At 47.5% G+C, this 19,857-nt stretch overlaps 1 protein-coding gene across 1 annotated transcript; it reads right to left on the reverse strand.

The window, feature by feature from the left end:
• Window positions 1-245: 245 nt before the first annotated feature.
• DMP1 (dentin matrix acidic phosphoprotein 1) lies at window positions 246-17,660 on the reverse strand. Its single transcript, XM_065688864.1, has 5 exons — window positions 17,509-17,660; window positions 3,177-3,250; window positions 3,031-3,078; window positions 2,298-2,552; window positions 246-2,142 (listed from the first exon to the last, which is right to left on the reverse strand). The coding sequence occupies exons 1-5, from the start codon at window positions 17,654-17,656 to the stop codon at window positions 883-885; spliced, it is 1,785 nt and encodes a 594-aa protein (XP_065544936.1). The 5' UTR covers window positions 17,657-17,660; the 3' UTR covers window positions 246-882.
• Between the last annotated feature and the right edge of the window lie 2,197 nt (window positions 17,661-19,857).

Raw genomic sequence — 19,857 nt, forward strand, 5'->3', positions numbered from 1 at the left:
TTCCCACCTTTTCCAAGTTTTTCCACCCCACTGGTGGGTCACATCAGGGCAGGGTAGCCTTCGGGGTGCCTGGAAATCAGGGTTGGGAGCATGTCTCAACCTCTGCTTTCCCCCTCACCCCAGAATGCTGTGGCTCCCTGTGCAAACAGCCTGGTCCTTGCTCCTTGCTCGCTCCAGTCCAACCCCAAATCCCAGCACCCATCTCCCCCTGGAAAGAAAACCAGCAACACCTCAGACCACACCACTATGGAGTGTGATGGTTTTAATGGTAATTAGAGAAATCAACAGGGTACATTTCAGCCTTGAAATACAAGTGCAAAAAGGATACAATATAGTGTTTTCTGTACATTTCTTACAAAATATTACATACATTCCATCCTGAAGTGGTACTTCACACACTGCTGAGCCCACGCACCACACGTGTACACCAGCTGTAGCTTTTCCTCTTCCCCTCCTTATGTGCAGGACATGGATCTAACAGAAAGCTCCCATTGGAGTCTGGACAGATGCTTTTAGGGCAGTGGTAGGTAAATACAAGGGGTGAACAGAGGGACCTTCCTGCCCAGCATGCCCAGGTGCAGCTCCTGGAGTGCCGAGCTGCCACTGTGCCTATGTGGCAAGTGGGCAGCATCACCCTGCTGGCACTCAGAGCTCTTGGTTTAGGAAATGGTTTTTCTCACTGCAGTTTGGCATTTTCCCTGTGTCTGGCATCACCTCCCACTTCACACCCTGTATAGTGTGCCCAGGTCGAGCCATGGTGAACCCGCCTCCGTTTTACCCACAGCATCTCCTCAGGAAGAAGTCAGCCAGGCTAAATAGCAAATAAATTAAACCCTCCTCCCCCCGCACTCCCCCAGCACCGGTGAGCCTGTGTGACATGTGTCAGTACCCATCCTGGCAGTCATTGTCATCGTAGTCGGCAGCAAGCTTGTTGCGGTAGGCACCCAGCCGCCGCTTGCGGCTCCCGCTCTCCAGGCTCTGCGGCGAGCTGTTGTCCCCACGGCTGCTGGACTCACGGGTGGCGTCCTCCTGGGAGTGGCTTTCATCATCATCATCATCATCCTCCTGGGACTCACTGATGGTGCTCTCTGTGGACCTGCTGTCCTCACCTGCATCATCCTCTTGGCTGCTGTCGTCCTCTGGTGATGCGCTCTGGCTCTCAGTTGATGTGCTTGGCTCATCCCCATCAGGGTTGGAGTCACTCTCATCCTCCTTTGACTCCTCTGCAGTATCCTCTGTGGACAGGCTCTGGTCACCATCATCTTCCCTGGACTCGCTGTCAGGTGTGGATGGTGCACTCTTGTCCTCAGCAGACTCCTGGTCCTCCTGCTCTTCCTGGGACCGGCTGCTGCTGTGCTCACCTGATGTGCTCACCACCTCCTTGGAGATGTCCTCTGGGGACTCCCCTGGCTCTTCATCTGACTGTTCAGCGGTGCTCTCCTTGGACTCGCTGTCCTCATCCTCCTTGGATGGGCTGTCCTCTCCATCCCCGTCCTCCCTGGAGCGGCTTGCACTGTTCTCCTCTGACTGGCTGGTGTCGGGCTCTTCTGACTGACTGTTTTCCTCTGTGGATGGGCTGTCTTCTTCCGAGTCAGCACCCTCTACCTCTGGGGACCTGCTGTCGCCCTCCTCCCATTGGTGGGATTCAGCCCCCCAGCTGCTGCCCAGGGCATGAGGGCCAGCACGACGCCCCTTATAGCTGCTGACCGGGCCGTCAAAGACAGAGGGGTCATCACCCTGCATGGCTTCATCCTCGAAGTTGTAGCTCTCCTCCTCCTGGCTGCTGCTGCTGCCCCCTCCGTGCCTGTAGGTCCGCTCATACCGGCTGCCGAAGTAGTTCCTGTACTGCCGGTGGTCTGCCCCCATGCTCTCACTGCTGCTACTGCTGCTGCTGTCGCTGTGTCCTCCACCAGCCCCAGCATCCCCATAGCCAGCATCGTGGTCGTGTTCGCCTGCCCCATCAGGAACTGCCACGTAGGTAGGACCTTCGCCCCCATCCTCTGCCCCGTTCTCATCAAAGGTGTCATCCCCACTGTCATCCTCCTCATCCGTGAGCCTGCCAGCAAGGGAGGGAAGCCCATTGACTCCAGTGCCATGGAGGTCTCTGTTGTCACCGTCATCAGCATCGCGGGCATCCTCCTCCTATGGAGACGACAAATAGAAATGAATGCAAAGGCTTGTGGGTCACAGGCACCAGCACTGCTCAACGTGCAGGCCAAGTGATATCCTGACCAACACAGACTTGGTGCTATGTGCACTTTCCTGGCAGAGCAAAACACCCCTCTCTGCTCACTCACCAGGAAACTCAGGCTGTTCCCATCCCGGGCACTCGCATCCTCATGGTCCACCTGGTTCAGGTGCTGAGGCTCTCCAGCTCTGCCTCCCTTGTCTTGGCCACCATGCTCGCCCAGCTCCTCACCCACAGCATTCCCAACTGCTGTGTCCCCGGCAAGGGCATTGTCCCCCATCTCTCCAGCGACAGGAGGATGTCTGCCATCTTCACTATCCAGGAGGTTGCCCAGCTTGTTGATGTAATCTTCAGTTGCTGTGTCCTGAATACAAAACATGACACAGTGGTTTGGGTTACTGAACACCACTGCACGTTTACTGCTACTGCTATGGGATGATATATCAACTCCTAACCCATGCAAGTACTCAAGCCTCTTTTCATTGCTTCCACCCCAACCCTTCAGTTGTTTCTGCTGATGCAAAAATGAAAGTAGCCACCAACAAAAGGGTAACACAGAAAAGCCCAAACCATGACAGTTCAGAGCAGAGAAACTCCTGTTTCAGGACCGGCGCAGCAGAAAGCACAGCGTGAACTGGGAATGTGCACAAGGAAACAAGGCAAAATGAGGTGAAACCAACCCAGACTAGAGAAGACTGAACAGATGGGCAAAGCTCAAACACCCACAGAAGCAGCAGGTCTTCTCCCAGGTGGCTGCTTCAAGAATGCCTGCCTGGGGCTGGCTCCCCATTGCTTGCCCTACGAGCATGCTGCTTATGGGACCAGGGAACCCCATGGCTTACCTGCTGCTGGGCACTGCGGCGGGAGAGGACAGGCTCATGGCCAGGCACCTAAACACATCCAGGAGACATCTGATCAGTGACTGGTGTGCCTTGGATGGGCAAACCACGAGGGTTTGGGGTTTGAGTACCTGTCCATGGGTACTTACAGGGTGAGCACAGGCTATGGGCCAGAGCAGCAGCACCACAAATGCAGCCCTCATGTCAGTTGTGGTCCCCTTGGCTGCAACAGGGAGCTAAGTATTAGCACACTAGAGCAAAACACTGGTACATGCCCCTGGTTGCAACTTGGCCCTACAAAGCCCTTCCAGCTGATACAGCCTTGCCACCCTTGCACGTGGTGCTCAGCCTGGTGTGTGTCACCAAACAAGCCAAGGACTTGTCCTTGTGCCACCTCCTGGCATCTTCCATGCAGAAACCTCCTTTTAGTTTGGGATTTTAAATAAGTGGCCATATTCCTGCAGATATTTTGTCTAAGCATCATTAAAGAGTGGGAAAGTTCATCCAAATTCCCTGTTCCCACAGAAATGTCACCAGCCACCCAGCTGAGATCAGGGGCAGTGATGGGAGCAGGCAACACAGATGAGCAGCACCGTAAGACAGTGGGTTACAGAGCTATGCCTCCCACCTGGTGTGGTTCCTACAGCCCATAAAAGCCCGTGCTGCCCAAAGTGGAGCCCCTGGTAAGATAACCACATGGAGAGCTGCATTCCCTGTGGCCACTGGCTCGGTGTGGCAGGTGAAGCAGCAAGGGGCTTTCCTCCAGCTCTGCTATCATTTTCCAAGTCACACAAGCAGCCCAGCAACGCATCTCCACAGGGCATACTGACTGCACTGCACATCAGGCCCTTAATGACATGGTTTAGTGGTGGACTTGGCAGTCCTGCAGTAAAGGTTGAACTTGATGATCTTAAAGGTCTTTTCCAGTCTCACAGATTCTATGATTCTATGATCATCCTGCACCCAAAACACACTGGAGCAAAGAGCTCTAGAATTCTTCCCTTAAATGCAACATCAACACCCCAGCTTACAAGTGTCCTGCTTTCTACCAAAACTGACAAGGAAATCTACAGCCCCTCTGCCCAAACATCACCCTTTTCTCTCCAGGCAATGCTGAAGCAACCCAAAGAAACCAAAGCCCTTACCTCGAGTGCTGTGCGAGCTGGTGTCTCCTCAGTGGTTGGGACGGGATGGGCTGGCTGCCTGTGCTGGGATGCCCCGCGCTGTGTGCCCTGGTGTGGTTCTGCAGCCATTTAAGCACTGCCCGGCGCCGGCCCCGGGCAGGGGGAGCCAATGGCACTGGCAGGCAGCGCGGCCACGCATGGAGGTGTCACCGGGAACTGGCCTCCCACACTTCCTCCAGCCTCCGCTGGGACGCCGGCCCCAAAAAAAGCTGTTTGTGGTTGCAGGGTGACGAGCCGGGCCGGCAGTTAATGACCGACTGCGCCGGCCTCTGTTTTCACTGCTAAATTTGTCCTGTTCACACACTTCCCGCTGTGACACACACAAACAACTACGGCCTGGCCCACGCCAAGCACCAGGCCCTGTCCTGGGGATGGCATCTTCCTAAGGCATGCACTTGGGAACAGCGTGTGCCCTGTGCCATGGTGCTGAAACCTACGTGGGACCATTCCCACTCAGCCTCCTCCTGCACCATGGGGCAGGAGCACAAAACACTGTGGCAGAAGGAGAGGACATGCTGATTTTCCTGCCCACATTTGCACCCGTGCAAGGGAGAAAGGAAATCCTAACTAGGTGCACAGGGAGGATCCCACCCCCTGTTCAGGGGACTGTAGCACTCCCAGACTGTAGCTGCTGGCCAGGGGATGAAATCTCTGCTCTGGAAAACACAGGCAACAACACATGCACGTGTGTACGGGCACGTATATACATGGGCATGTACATACATGGGCATGTACATGCAAACATACATATGAAAACATACACACCACATATACCATTTGGTGTAGCATCGATTATGGGCATGTAGTGACAGGACAAGGCAGGGTGACTTTAAGCTGAAAGAGGGAAGGTTTAAATGAGGTATTAGGAAATAATCCTTCCCTGTGAGGGTGGTGAGGCACTGGCACAGATTGCCCAGAGAACCTGTGAATGCCCCATTCCTGGCAGTGCTCAAGGCCAGGCTGGATGGGGCTTTGGAGAAACCTGGTCTAGTGCAAGGTGTCCCTGCCCATAGCAGGGGGGTTGGAACTGGATGGTCTTTAAGGTCCTCTCCATCCCAAACCATTCAGATTCGATGATTACTTCAAACAACGCAGTAACCCAGCAGTGCAGATATCCTCTACCTGCTCACAATGTGAGAGGGAGTTTGCGAACCCCCACATGTGCACACACACACACACATCCTGACACAGTGCAAATGCACCTCTCTGACCATGTGGTTTAGGTCAGGACCAGCATTCCTCAGCCTTACACCCGGCTTTTCCCTCTGTCCCAGTCTGGCCGGAAGGAAGGCAACTTCCTTGCCTGTATTTGGCCATTGCTAGATCCTCTGTGCCCACAGTACCTTCTCTCTGCTAATAAAAACACACCACAAGTGCAAATAGATTGCCTTGAAGCAGGCAGTGCTTCTCTGCTCTGCAAGCTGGGTTCTCACACAAACCAAGCTGCGGATTACGGGCACAACCACAGGGCGAGGGGCCAGGAGGAGGGTGCCTACAGGTGTTTTATTGGGTAGGAAGTGTAAATGACAGCACTGATACTCTGTGAGGAGTGTTTGCATGTCCTCCAGGTAGGAGGAGGTGTTTCTGCTGCCCTGGGCAAGTGCTGCAGGTTTACAGCAGGTGCTGGCACTGCAAAGTAAATGAATTAAGGAAACCTGAGCAGGGTCTGGATTGAGCCTGGGCTCTGTGAACTGCAGTTTACCTGAATTTACCTGGGATGTCCCATGACAGGGGGTTGGAACTCGATGATCTTAAAGTCTTTTCTAACCCTAACTATTCTATGATTCTATGTATCATCCGCAGACAACAGCATCCAGGAAGCATCCTCCGCGCGCTGACACCACCATGGCTCAAGAGAGCACCTTGTGAAAGCAGACATGTCGGTCTGCTGTTGTGGCTGCCTGCTTAATTTCATTCTTGAAGATCTCCTGCTTTTCCCACCCCCATCATTGGTAATGCCAGGGGAACTTGCATACCTGCCCTGTGAGGACTGGGCAGGGACCACAGAGGTGCAAAGTGCAACAAACGCCTTTTTTCCCTTCCTCCTGCTGCCCACACAGGGAGGTGCCAGGGATGACCTAGTCCCATTGCTCTCCCCATAGCCCCTCAGCCTCAAGTTGGGTAACACCAAGCCGCTTGCTCTCATGCATACATACACCTTCAGCAGATGTTTTCCCTCTTCTTCCCTACCCAACCCCTGCTGCAGATACTGTGGGATGTATTTTCCTCTTGACCTGCGACAAAATTATACCCCTGTCCCCAGCCAGATATGAGTTCACTTTGCCAACCTTTTTTAGGCACCTTCAACAATTACCGTGTTTTGTTGTGTTGGGTTTTTTTATGTCAAACCTACATTTAACTCAGCCCCCAAAGCCCTGGTGCTGCCTCACATCCAAGCTGTGCAAGAAGGGGATAAACACTGAGCTCTGCGTACCTGGCTTTTTTATACCATGGGTCACTTGCTTACCCCTCTGGCCACCCACCCCCAAGTCACCTTCCTCCTCTCTAGTGGCCCCGAAACTGGCACCAGTGCACCCAGCAGCACTTGCTGCCAGAACCCTGACCAGATCCCAACTCCTTGTGTCCTCCAATAGCCCTAGGTTGAAAGACCAAGGTCTGTTCCCTAAGTCCCTTCCAGAGAGCATCCCATATCATCAGCAGGAGTGTCCAAGCAGCTCTGCCTTTGTTCCGCAAGGAAAGGAAAGCCCAGCCCACACACTGTAACCTTACAAAAACGCTTAAAAAAAACCCAAACCCCCAAAACAATAATATTGAGGATTATTGTTTGTTACACCACAGGTGAGAAATGGGCTGGGGGTGGGAGAAGTGGCTACCTGAACAGCGTTATAAATGCTGCTGTGCATTTCTGCAAGTCCCACTCTCCTGAGATGCTTGGTCCCTGGAGGCAGCCAGGACAAGAAGCAGCAGGGCAAGGAACACAGGGAAACCTGGCCAGGCTGAAACTGGCACCTTCAGGCTACTGAGGAGGAGGCAGCTAATTCAGAGACGAGGGGTGGCAGGGCTGGTGAGAAGACACAGGAATATCACTCTGCTGTTTGACAAGTTTGGCTGTGCAGTGTTCATAAAGCAGAGAAAAGATAAGAGCACAGACAGCAGGACAGACTAGAGATGAAAACCAAGACAGAAGCTGGCACTGCAGAGAGTGGACTGACAATGGAGGCACATAACTGCTGCTCTCTTTCACCAACTGAGCCATCTCAGCACTGAAAACTCAAGAAATTAGTATTAAAAAAAAACCCCAAAACACACTGTTCCCTCTTTTTTTCAGTCCAAGGTATTTTCATAGTGTTTATGTTGATGGTGCACTACTCTCTTGATGATACCAATGGGTTTTGACAGCAGCATCAAAAGAAAAAGAATCAATGAGTGAACTGGAGGGGGAGAGACCAGGATGAGAGCACAACTCAAGCACACATCTTTGGCCCTTTCCCAAACACTCAACACCAGCTCTTGCCATATGCTCAGATCCAAATCCCTCTGCCAAGCACTTGCTGGTGATAGTTGCTACAGTGAACGGCTGTGTTTTCAATTGGGAGCAGGCAGGAATGTCTCCTATTCACTTTCCCCGTACATGCCACATTAGCATAAGGAGTTACCCAGTGCCCAATCCCAAAGGACGGATTCCCACACTGCTCCTCTAGTGGGGGCTTAGCCTTGCAAAGCATCCAGATTCTCATGTCACAACCTGCTTTGCTCAGGTGGACAGACCATAGCTGGTGGCTGTGGGCACAAGGGGGAGAAGCAGCCTGGCTGTGGGTCCTCCACATGTGCAAGGGATCTGAGCAAAGGCATCGTGCCTGTTCCCTGAAGTCTGAGTTAATATTACCCGTGTTTCACAGCGTTAATGTAACACACATTATGGTATGTAACACAGCTAATGGTAACATTTTAGGTGTTGGAAGAACAGCATTGATATTTCAGCTCCCCCCAGCAGCAAGCCTCAAAGCCACACACACTGTGGTACATGGCAGATGGAAGTTAACATCATGTTTTTCACAGCGCAGAGGCACCAACAATACTGGTTCACACTAAGCCTTTAAAATCTGCTATTTCTTCTCACTGTTAGAAAAGCACGTCTTAGATGCTTGAGTCCTGGAGCTCTGAATTACAGGCACACACAGGGCCCCACTAATGCTGGACACCTGCACAAGACCAGCAGCCCTCTGCACAAGGGTAGGATCATAAACCCACCCTCGGGTGTCTACCATGGAGCTTCCTTTACAGCCAGAGAAAACAAGCACTTTAAAGTCACCCATCATTTGCCCTATTTCAGGCACCTATTTCAGACCAAAATGCATCACAGACTGTTTGAGGTCTCCATGACAATGCCAAAGGAAGGTGACCAGCATGCTGGTCTTGTCCTACCAAGAAGATGCACCATGCTCTTGCCCAATACACAAAGAAGGCAAGTTCCCGAAGCCCTGTCTCTCCCCGCTTCCCATCAACATTGCTGGCACAGGTACCAGGCACTCTAGTGTGGCTGGGCTCTCAATAGCTCAGCACAGACAGCAGTAATCATAGTGACAGCAATGGATAATTACGGCTCCTAAGATTTCATTCAGAGTACAATATCTTCTACAATCGTTCCCTGCTCAGAAGTCAGTCCACTGGGAAGCGGGAGCAGTGTGTACTTGTCAATCACAAGCTGGAAATGGAACAATAACAGAGCCTTAACGCGAAAAGCCCTCTCCAAGCATTACCCTGTGCTCACCCCCGCTCCAACTGGAATTGCAGATATCTGTGCCAGACTCCGGCAAAGCAGCACAGTGAGAGCACTCTTGGGAAATAACAGCAATGAGCTGGGGCCAGGTTTGCCCTCGCATCAGCTGGCAGCTGGGGTGACCTGCTCTGAGCTGCAGGTTTGCGATATGGCCAGCTGCACTGTGTGTGCCTATCAGAGGTCTATAGCTTCACAGTACCCTGATCTCTTGTTGGAGGGGGAAAATACATCAGAAGAAAACAACTGATTGATATGATTGTATGGAACAGGGACAGCATGAGTGCAAATGGGTGATGAGGAGGCACAGGCTACCCAGAGTGGGCAGAGAGGTCAGGTCATGTTTGGCAGATCGAGGGATGAAGACATCTGTATGGACAGCCCGACCCTCCTCCTGGGAGGGCGGTCAGCACTCCTTTGGTTCCTGTACTGTCATTATGGCTCACTCGGTCTAAATTTATCACTGTTTGGTGTAGCTGGACAGGAAGCATTACCACAATCCCCTGGGAGCCTGGAAAAGCTGGACAGACACCATCAATGCAGCCCAGAGTAAGAGACCAGCAGCAATTTGGCTCATCTCTCCAAAGGAAAGAAGCCAGTTTGTAGCATTTTCCCCACTATAAGCTTCATCACGTGAAGCTGCTGAGCAGCTGTGAGCTGGAGCAGCCCAGCCTTCAGCCAGGCTTCTGGGTGCATAATACACAAAACTCTATTAGAGAACAATAGAGAAACATAGTCCCCATCAATGACTAACCATGTGAGCAGAAAGGCTGCTTCATAATCAAAGCGTCATCTGTTCACAAAGCCTGTGCACTCCTTGCATATGTGTCCTGTGCCAGGCCCCATTGGAAAGGTTAGCAGATCCTTAATGTGGCTGGGAATGAAAAAACATGTCTCCAAATTTGTCCAGTTTGCAACGAGCTAAATCCTTGAAATGCTTGAGCTGAGATGTTCTCCCCTAATGCTGACAACATCCTTTTCCTTACTCATCTTCCTTAAATCTTCAAAATGTTACTAACTTTTTAAAAAGACCAAAAAAGACCAAAAAATGAAACAAAAAACACTACCAAAACCCAAACAGCCCAACCTCCCCCAGAAAGCAGAGAATTCTCAACTTAAATACAGCCATAGAAAATACAAGCAAGACAGAAGATATTAAATCTCTGGGACAGAAGAAGCACTTTCCAACACTCAAAAAGACCTGTTACTTTATATGCAAATTTCCTCCTGTTCTTACAAAGTAATTGAACCCTCATTGTTCAAAGCCCAGCCCAAGCTCAGCTGTAGGACCACATCATGCATTGGGTGAGTTTCCCTTTGAGCTGAGCTCATTCAGCACAGCACTAACACCGCGCACAGCCGAACTGCTTGTCCCACAGCAAAGATGGGAGCCAAACCTTTCAGGAAAGATGGTCAGGGCAGAAGAGGCAGGAGATGTCCAAAGCTGTCTGCTTCCTTGGAGTGTGAAGGACAGAGTAGGGGGAGGAAGGAGGAACCCAGATGTTTCCTTGCTTACCCACAAGCACCCTATGCAGGTGTAAAGCCTACAGCTTTCCAATAGCTAAGGAACCCCATTGCTGCCCTTCTGCCCTCTCCAGCCAGAAAGGCACAGTGTTTCTCCTATTTGATTCATCAGGAACAGCCTCATTTCCAATGCAAAGATGCTTAGCTGATGATCTAACTTCTTATTATTACACAACTCCTGTAGCCAGATCTTTCATGATATTCCATATTGTACAAGGGTCTATACAAGAAAAAACCCATAGAAGTTACTCTATGTTACACAGGAATGTATGTGCCTATGTTAAACCACTTTCAGTAAGAAACAAGTATTAAATCCAATGAAATGTTTCTTGATTTTCCTTAGTTCCTAAAAGAGTGTCTAAATACTGGTGGGGTGGGGAAACAGTGTTTAGCATGTCAGAGGGACAAAGGAAAACCTGGAATGGTTAACTGGAAATACTTTTCCTGAAAAAAGCATGCGAGGTTGTAGGTAACAAATGACAAAGCCATATAAGAGCACTCCACCAGCAGCCAAAGTGCTGGTGTGCATGTTCCAGGGGGCCTGTGCACATTGCACTGCCAGTACACTAAAAGGCAGCTCAGGAATATTGCCCCAGCACTTGACAGCAGCCATCCCCAATCCTGAGACAGGAATCTGTATTTCTGCTCCACATTCACACAGACTGCAGCAGGAAATGAATCTTGCTGCTTTTAAGACCTAGATTTAGAAGACATTCTATTTATTCACCCCAGCAATCAGTTCACCCAATTCAGATACTGGCTATAGGACTGGACCAACCATTCACTCTCAACAACATGGTGACTTTAACACTCTTCCTTGTTTGATCTATTCATGAAGAAAGCTTCCCTCCACCCCCCAATTGTTCTTTGTAATTCTGTACCAATCAGCTTAATTGAGCACACTGTAAATGACAGACTGAAGTCTTACACAACAGACTAATTCTGCTGGACAAGTATATTCACACAATGTTAAACTTTCAGCTGAATTCAATGGTACACCTCCAAGGAGTTACACACATGTGATTGCACATGCTGACGGTGACCTTTTGACTCAGGTTATTTCCTCTTTACTATTTCCACTGGAGACTCCTCTTATCACACAATGTTTTTTTTCTGCATGCTGAGTACATGGAATAGTATCACACAAGAGATAAAGCAAGCAGAAATCTTAAAAATGCTGGTAGAAACAAATACTCAATACGCAATTACCCTTGTGCACGTAAGTAACGCTTTTGAATAACCACTCGCAAACAAAAAGATGTGGAGATTCGATAACCCAGCAAGGAAGACTGATGCAAGCCAATGCAGGCAAGGTCCTGGCTGGGGAAGCAGGGTCAAGAACTGCTGCCTGTTCCCACCCTATGTGGCCCCACAGCTGGAGCAGGTACACAACACCACCACGATTTATTACTTTTTTAGTAACATCAGGGCTCAAGTCATTGACAAAAGCTTTCCTGAGGGTTTCTACTATTTGTGCCTCCTGAAATGCCTGCAAGCCCAGGCACTGCCTGCCTTCTCAAGTCACGTATGCTAACTGTAAGGCGCCTGTGCTGCTCTGCCCAGATGTAATTACATGGTACACTTCGTGGCTTTCTATAAGGAAGTGGCATCATCACCTCTGTCTTCCGGCAGGCACCTCTCCAGAGGCAGCCCAAATGGGAATGCAGAGCCATGTAAGGACTTCCTCTGTCTGCCCAGCCACGCAGGGTGGATCCCTGGAAACATTACCTCAGCTTATGTACCAGGGCATCCTCTGCCTTCAGCAGGGTCTGGGCACAACTCACTGCTCACTGAAGAAATTGGGCCACCATCATAAAAACTGATTCATTTCACCCATAGTCCTCTCAGCACTGTGGGCTTAAGCACTTCACTACACAGCCCACGTTCAAATCTTGCCCATGCCCACTGCTGTCATCTCTTCGTATAACTAATGTGCTCCAACTCCAGCAGGTAAGCTCAAGACTTTCCATTCCCTCCAACACCAACTTGCACAACTGAAAAACAGGTGGAATAAAGGGAGGTTTCAGTTTGATTCTGCTCCAAATTTTAACTTTTCATGAAACTAAAACCGAAATAAAGCTAACAAGAACCAGTTGAGCATTAACGCAAACAGTATGCTCAAACAGGCACCAGCAAAAAACACTCACTTTTGTGAACTTTTCAAGAAAACCCATTTCCTAGTGTAGATCCATTAGTAAACCCAGCCCATGATGGCTGCGTGCTGTACAGGGGCAGACTCTGCACAGCATCACCACTGCCAGTGCCTGCCATCACCTTTCTGCTGAGCTAGCATGGGCTGGGGACCAGCACCAGTCTGGCTTGCTCTGGCTGAGCCTTCCCTGACCCGCTTTCACTGTGTGTTGGACTAGGTTTAGCTGTGATGGCTATTTCTTTAGCTGAACAAGTGCTTATGGCCACGATTCCAACACAGGGATGCAGCATAGTGAAGATCGTGCCTGCACAGAGCTCTGTTTGCTCCCCATTCAGGTCCTGAGCACAGGAAGACAGGCACCCATGCCCACACAGGGAGAAGGTGCAGCATCCTTCTCCTTCCCACCACCTCATCCCGTGGTAAAACTATAATTTGGTTCCTCTCCCAACAGCTATTTTTGGCTTTTCAGCACTGAAATTAGTATGACTTGTTCAGACAGGAAGTTGTGGCTATAGCACTAGAGAAGGGTAATTGGAAATGAACACTGGTCTTTGATTAAAAGACAGACGTCTAAAACTCTTTTAATAAAACATACCTAAGAAGACATATAAAAACGGCCTATCAAAAGAATGCTTTAATCCTTTATCCTGACTTCATTTAGGCGAAAGACAATGAAACCACTTTTATAACAGTACAGTATAATTTACCAAGGGCTTTCTGTAATGGCAAGGAAATGACTGAACACAGTTTTTTAAATAAAAGAAAATAACAAGAAAAAGATATCGATAGAAATCGAAGTTCTACAATGTGAGACATAGCTTGAATAGGCAGGGTAAACACAACCATCTGGAGTTATCCACAAAGCCTTCAATCAAAAAATAATTTAGAACCCATACAAAAGAGGTTTTGTAAGAATCCAAGGAATTGACTGAGGACCAGTCAGACACACATCTTAAAGCAGCTCAACTACATCAAGACTTCCCTAACCGTGAAACTTTGCCTGAAGGGGAAATAGGCCCATGTAAACGTCTTCTGTATTTCTGGTGCTGGGGGAGCCAGAGACAATGGACATCTTACGGCAAGAGTGTTTTTCTCTCCTCACTCCTCCTTTCCCACAAGAAGGTCCCTGTCACCTACTGATTCCACTCCCAGCTCACCCTGTCTCCTCTTTGCTCCCCTCTCCCCAATATGAATCCAGTGACCTGAGCTACTCCAAAGAGGCATTGGGACCACAATAAAAACCACCAGGCTCTGTAACATAATGATGCTGCCCGAGTCTGAAAGATATTTATCTCCTCTCGTGTCCCGTTCCCTTCATGTATAGTTAATTTTGTTTTGAAATAAACATTTCCCACCAGAGAACTAAAACGTGCAGGGCGTGGATTGCCTTCTAAAACTGCTCCCATCAGGTAATTCACAAGTGGTATTTTTAAACCCATCGCTCACTGAAACACAGACATTACACCCACCCACCCACAGACACGTCTTTGTCTTGCTAGAGGCTGTAGGCAGCGAGGCATCACACACACAGATGGCACATTTGATAGGAGCCTGACCTTCACGTTGTCATGAACAACAAACCCTCCTCAGTATTCATTTCTATTTGAGGAAAAGGCAATTGTGCCAAGTCGGGGACGCACATGACAAGGAAACAGCCTGAGGGAAGACAGGAGCAGCTACCCAGTGCAGAAGCTGGCGGCACCATGCCATGGCAGGTACTGAAACTCTCCTGTGCCCTGCAGACCCCTGAGGGCAGCTGCTTGCTCCAGGGCAATGCCTGGCTGCCTTCAGCCAAGTGAAAAACCCCCAGGAGATGCCACTTCAGAGCTCCCAGCAGCAAGGGAAGCTCCCTGACATGCTACCTTGGAGGCAGGGTAAGAGCGGCCCAAGAGCAGGGCCTGGCTACTTTAGCTATACAAAACCACACTTGGGTTTTGTCAATTCCTGAGCGAAAGGAGGCAGGGTTAGAGCTGAAATGAGCCACTTGCAGGCTAGATGGAATATCAGCAGTAGAACCAGGACCACAACAGGAGATGTCGATAGTCCAGGCTCAGGCCATGTTGTTCCCGAATCAACGAGGAGCAGATTCAGTGCAATGTTACACAATTTTCATGTTTCTTTACAAAGGCTTTGCTGCTTGTCATCACCAAAGATCACAGCACTTATTAAACAAACAGTCTTGACAAATTCCTTTGTGAGTCTTGACACGGTTTTTACATCAACTTCCCTGTCACAAGCAGATACGGCTTTTTTCTCCACTCACATTTCTTTCATGGCATTGCCAAACAGCTGCAGAGTTGCTTCACATGGCAGTCGGGTTCCGTACTGAAGGAAATGGCATCCACCCGTAACATGAAAAGCATTTGACCTCCTTGCGTTGAGACTTAAATCCTCTACACAGACAGACTTAAGGCTTTTACTCAGTGGATCAGCAGCAGCAAGGCAGATGAGCCACAACAACACCTGATCCTGTTCGGACAGCAGTCTCCACTGTGTAACTGCCCACTTCCACATCACCCTTCCCCGAAAGCCTCTAACTGCACTTGTGTCTGCAATGATTAAGTGAAATAACCACTGCTTCCCAAGCTACACCTGAAGACTGCGCAACATGAGTGCTTTCAGCAGAATTGCCCTTAAAATACCTCCAGTCTGTGTTTGTCATTATTACAGCAAATGTACAGATAAGAGCTTTACAGTTTAGAGCCATGACTACCTCTTGATGGTTTAAGGACTTTTCCTGTTCTTTTTTTTCTTCTTCTTTTTAAGAATTTGGTCAAAAAAACCTCCACCATTTTGAACAATATAGATCATTAGCTGAGTCTGTCTGTCTGAAAGGCAAAAATAGCCATCCCTCAGTCTGAGCTTTAAAATAGCTCCTCCCCAATGGGAGTCAAACGTCCCCTGGCTGGGACAGATGTTTATTGCTCTCCCTCTTTTTTAAACATTTAATTTCAGCTTATGTAGGCAATGTGGTCAAACATGACACAGTCCAGTGCAGCAACTCACGGGAGACAGGATGAGAGTCTCTAATACAGTCACGCCTCAAAAGACGAAAGCCTGATTTAGCAGCATTACATGGGCAACCTCATCAGAGCCTTGTCCTGTTTTGGAGTCAGTTCCCACTCATTGTAAGTGCAATTCGTGTTCATACATTCAGGCAACAAGAGTCCCGGCTGGTGCTTGTTCTTATCTCAGGCATCGTGAAAATCATACACAGAAATACATTCAGTACAGCATTTAATAAAGATAGATCAAGAAATAAAGAGCACCAATACTGAGAAAGGCAGTCGGGATTGCTGAACGACTGGAAAACACCATGCAATAAAATAAAGGTATTATAATGTGCAAGAAGACAGAACTCCTGCTATATGGATGAGGGAGCAAGAAGACAGAACTCCTGCTATACGGATGAGGGAACGCTCCTGGACTACTGTGAAACCACTTAGTCTATATAGCTCTGGAACCTGTTTTCAGGTGTAGAACTTACCAAAAAACAAGCTAAGAACACACAAGAGGACTTTTAACTTAGTCTCTCTGTGATTTTCTTAATGTTTTTAATGACATACCACACTTCGTTGAGATTTTTCACTGAAAACCTCTTAGGAGGTAGCTCAATTTCAAAATACCATCAGCTTATACGCATTTATTATTATGATCCATCTTAAGAGATGCTTGCTAATCTTGAAAGGACCCAGGACATTGTTACCTCTAATTGAGAAGGGCAGCTTTTAGAGTCAAAAAAGCTGTGCTGACATTCAATTTTTTTATAGTATAAATATTTCAGTCCAAATTCAGCACAAGGAGCCTTCTGAAGGAAGTCAAGTTTTCTTTCTTTTGAGGTAAAAAAAGAAGGAAGAAATAATGTACTAATATTACCTAGTCCAGAGGATGTAATATATATGCATATATACACACACACATATATATTGTATAAACACTATAATTATCAGTGATTTATTTTCAGTAGATAATTTAGAAAGCAATGAAAGCAAAATACTTGGGCAAGGTTTCCTATCAGGATGTGTATCATAATATAACTAAAGAGCCACAACTGGCAATACACTGACATATCTAGACACGCTCCTGCACCTCTTCCTTTGGTGCAGCACAACTGAACTGAAGTGGAACACAGCTGATTGAAGGCACCAGCTGCCTCCTTTTCCTAGCACTGTCTCCAACCAGTTTTTCTACCTGGCTAGCTCTCAAAAAAACTAAACTCTGCATAAAATGCCCTTATGTTTCACACCAGCGCAAGCAACTATTTCCAATAGGAAAGGATGATCAGTAGCTGTCAACATTTCCAGCTGGGGCTGTTACAGACTGTGGTCTTTTGAGAATCTAAACTATTTGTATAGGTATCCAAAATGAAGGCCACTTCACAGGCTCACAAAAGGCTTAAGGTGCACCCTTTGGTAAGGAAGTTACACAAAGATTTCCCTTAATTTCCTAATCACCTGTTAATTAATAACTAACAGGCAACCACAGATGTGCTTAGAGCCCTATCAACACCATTTGGCAGACTACGACCTAACAATCTGAGAAGCCACGGCGCACACACACATCAGCACTGCATGATCAGCTCTGGCTGTAATCAGACTATTTCATGTCTGTCTCTTGTTTTGTGGTTCTTTTTTCCCCCCTTCAGTAAAAGAAAAACCAAGGACACATAAGGTAAGCAGGGTATCACGGATACAGCTGCCAGTGTACCTGCAGTTTCTTCATCTACCATAGAAGCCCCACCTGAATTCCAATTTGCTTATATTTTTTCATTTCAGGATAAAGAATATTTGATGGAAAAGTAAAATTTTACTTGTGAATGAGAACTAGCACCAAGATCAAAACATACTTTACATTTTAAAGTAACATAAATTGAACCCTTGTACCTGGTATGGAAGTGGACAGCTCAACACCACTCTCTTGTGGGCAGAGATCTGAAGGCCTATGGCTGTGCCAAGCATGTAGATGTGCAGATGGCTCCAATAAAAACAAATGTCTTTTCAGTCTAACTTCCTCTTCCCCGTAGTCAGTCATGCCCACAGACCTGTTCTGCCAGGGAATACAAAGCAAGACAGACATATTAATAAATGCAATGCAAACTTCTCAGAGCTTTTCCTTTGCCCTTTGTTTCAAGTGTCCATTTAGCAGCTGTCACAGTGAGACACTGAGAAATCGATTTTTTTTCACCTCCCTGTACTCATTTGTCTTCTTTCTTCTATGGTTAATCTTTCTGAGTTGTTTCCTGCATATTCTCCCTTTTGATTTCCTCTACATACAATTTTTTTTCCTTCCAATAGCCATACTCCTCCTCACTACAGGTTAGACTTACTAATGTTCACCAGTAAGCACTCATTTTGTTTGAAAATACTCTCAAGGAGAACCCCACATGTCCAGTTTTCCCACCCTCCCGCTGGATAATGCATGACTTCACCGTAACAGAGTAGGCTGCTGTCCTGGGTTCAGCTTAAACCATGACCGCTGCAATTGAAGAGCCAATTCTAAAATGGAACCAGCATTTCATGTGAGGAACATCAATAATTGCACGGTACAGCAGACAACCAAAATGGGACCCCCTGAGGCACCAATCACAGTGATACAGTAATACTTCTCTAGCACATGTTGACAGAAGCTCTCATATTCACTGCTAACTGCAATGCATGGATCAGGCAATTTAGGGAAATATCTAGTCTTAACTCATTAAATCAGGGTTTAGGCCAAAGCCTAATGGAATAAGAAAGTGTCTCTCCACTGACACAGGCGCTGAGATGTGCCCCACATTTTTGTATCCAGCACACAGGCTACAAGCGCAGCACAAGCATAAATGGAAACCAAAGCAAAGATCAAGCCAGGACCTCTGGCGTAATACTGGTATTAAATGAATTCATGCCCTTCTATTGTTAAGCCAGAACTGACGCAGCCATATACCTCACTAAAAGGTTATTTAGCTGTCAAACGCACTAGTGCTCAAGTCCTTCCTCCCAAGTAAAATAGAGGTGAGGACAGGATATAATTATTCTATTTCCAAATTGAATCATCTAATGAGTCACAACAATAATTTCTAGGTTGTAGCTTTCCTGCACAGCAACAACTTGGCTTCCCCCTCACCCCTATACTTTACCATGATGGTACAGCACCTCTTTCTGGTGAGAAAACCATTAATGCATCAAATGAAAGGGTTTCCAAAAGTTACACCACCTGACACAGTGGGAACAGCTACCGACTTCCTCGCTAGTACTGCTGGCTCTGAGACAAGCTCAAGCTGCCTGATGACACCCAGAAGACAACCAGGCATCTTTTCTTGGACAAAGTATTTTGTCACCAAAGGCAAACCCAGAAATTTTAATCCAATTAAACATTTTAGAAACATGCAACAAAGCTGATAAAAAAATGTGTAATCCTTCAATATCCTCAAAACTGAAACACTTCCTCCCCTACCATCCTATAAGCCCCAAGAAAGCTGTTCCAACACAGAAACAGGCAAAGCTTAGAAATCACATACACATTTTCCAATAATAACCTTCAAACCCAACAAATTTCAGGTTCAAGTTCTTGCACAGCTCTTGGCAGTCTGGCACCTTTTTTATGAATTAACAATTTCAAAGCAATGTTAATAGCCATTATCTGAAAATCTTATGAGAAAAAGAGCTAAATACTTAGCTAGTGTAAGATTAGCACTGGTGCATTTGTCCTAATTTCTGCTGAGCTACCTGAATACTTTTCTTTATTAGCTAAGTATCTGTCCATACCTGGAATACTTAAAAATCACAGAAACCCGCTTATCTTTGATGCTCCAATAAAGCTAATCTGATACTACAAAGAGGGATGCTCCTGGCACTCCACAAAGTTTTGAATAGATGAAACCAATCATCTTCTAGTAATGCACAACAAAAGAAAAAACAAACAGGAAGTTCCGAAATATCACTGCTCCTTTCAGATGCTGACTGGCTGACAGACCAGCACAATTTCAACTCCAATAGGCATGAATTAGTTTCCAGGCAAAGAAGCAGAGATAAAAGAGGAAAGGATTTAAAGAATTTCTTATGGGGTTTTGTTTGGTGCTTCGTCTACAGAGGGAGAGCTCGGCTGTGATTTCAGCCTCTTTTTTTCTTTAATTATTTTATTAACAATACACTTCACTATTGGCCTCACAAAACATGGTAAATCTTCATACATTTCTCACTGTAACTTGTTTATCTCATCTAACCATCTTCACAATGTCTATTGCCTTTGGGGAT

This window comes from Lathamus discolor, chromosome 1, assembly GCF_037157495.1.
Source record: "Lathamus discolor isolate bLatDis1 chromosome 1, bLatDis1.hap1, whole genome shotgun sequence".
In the NCBI taxonomy this organism is placed as follows: Eukaryota; Metazoa; Chordata; class Aves; order Psittaciformes; family Psittacidae; genus Lathamus; species Lathamus discolor.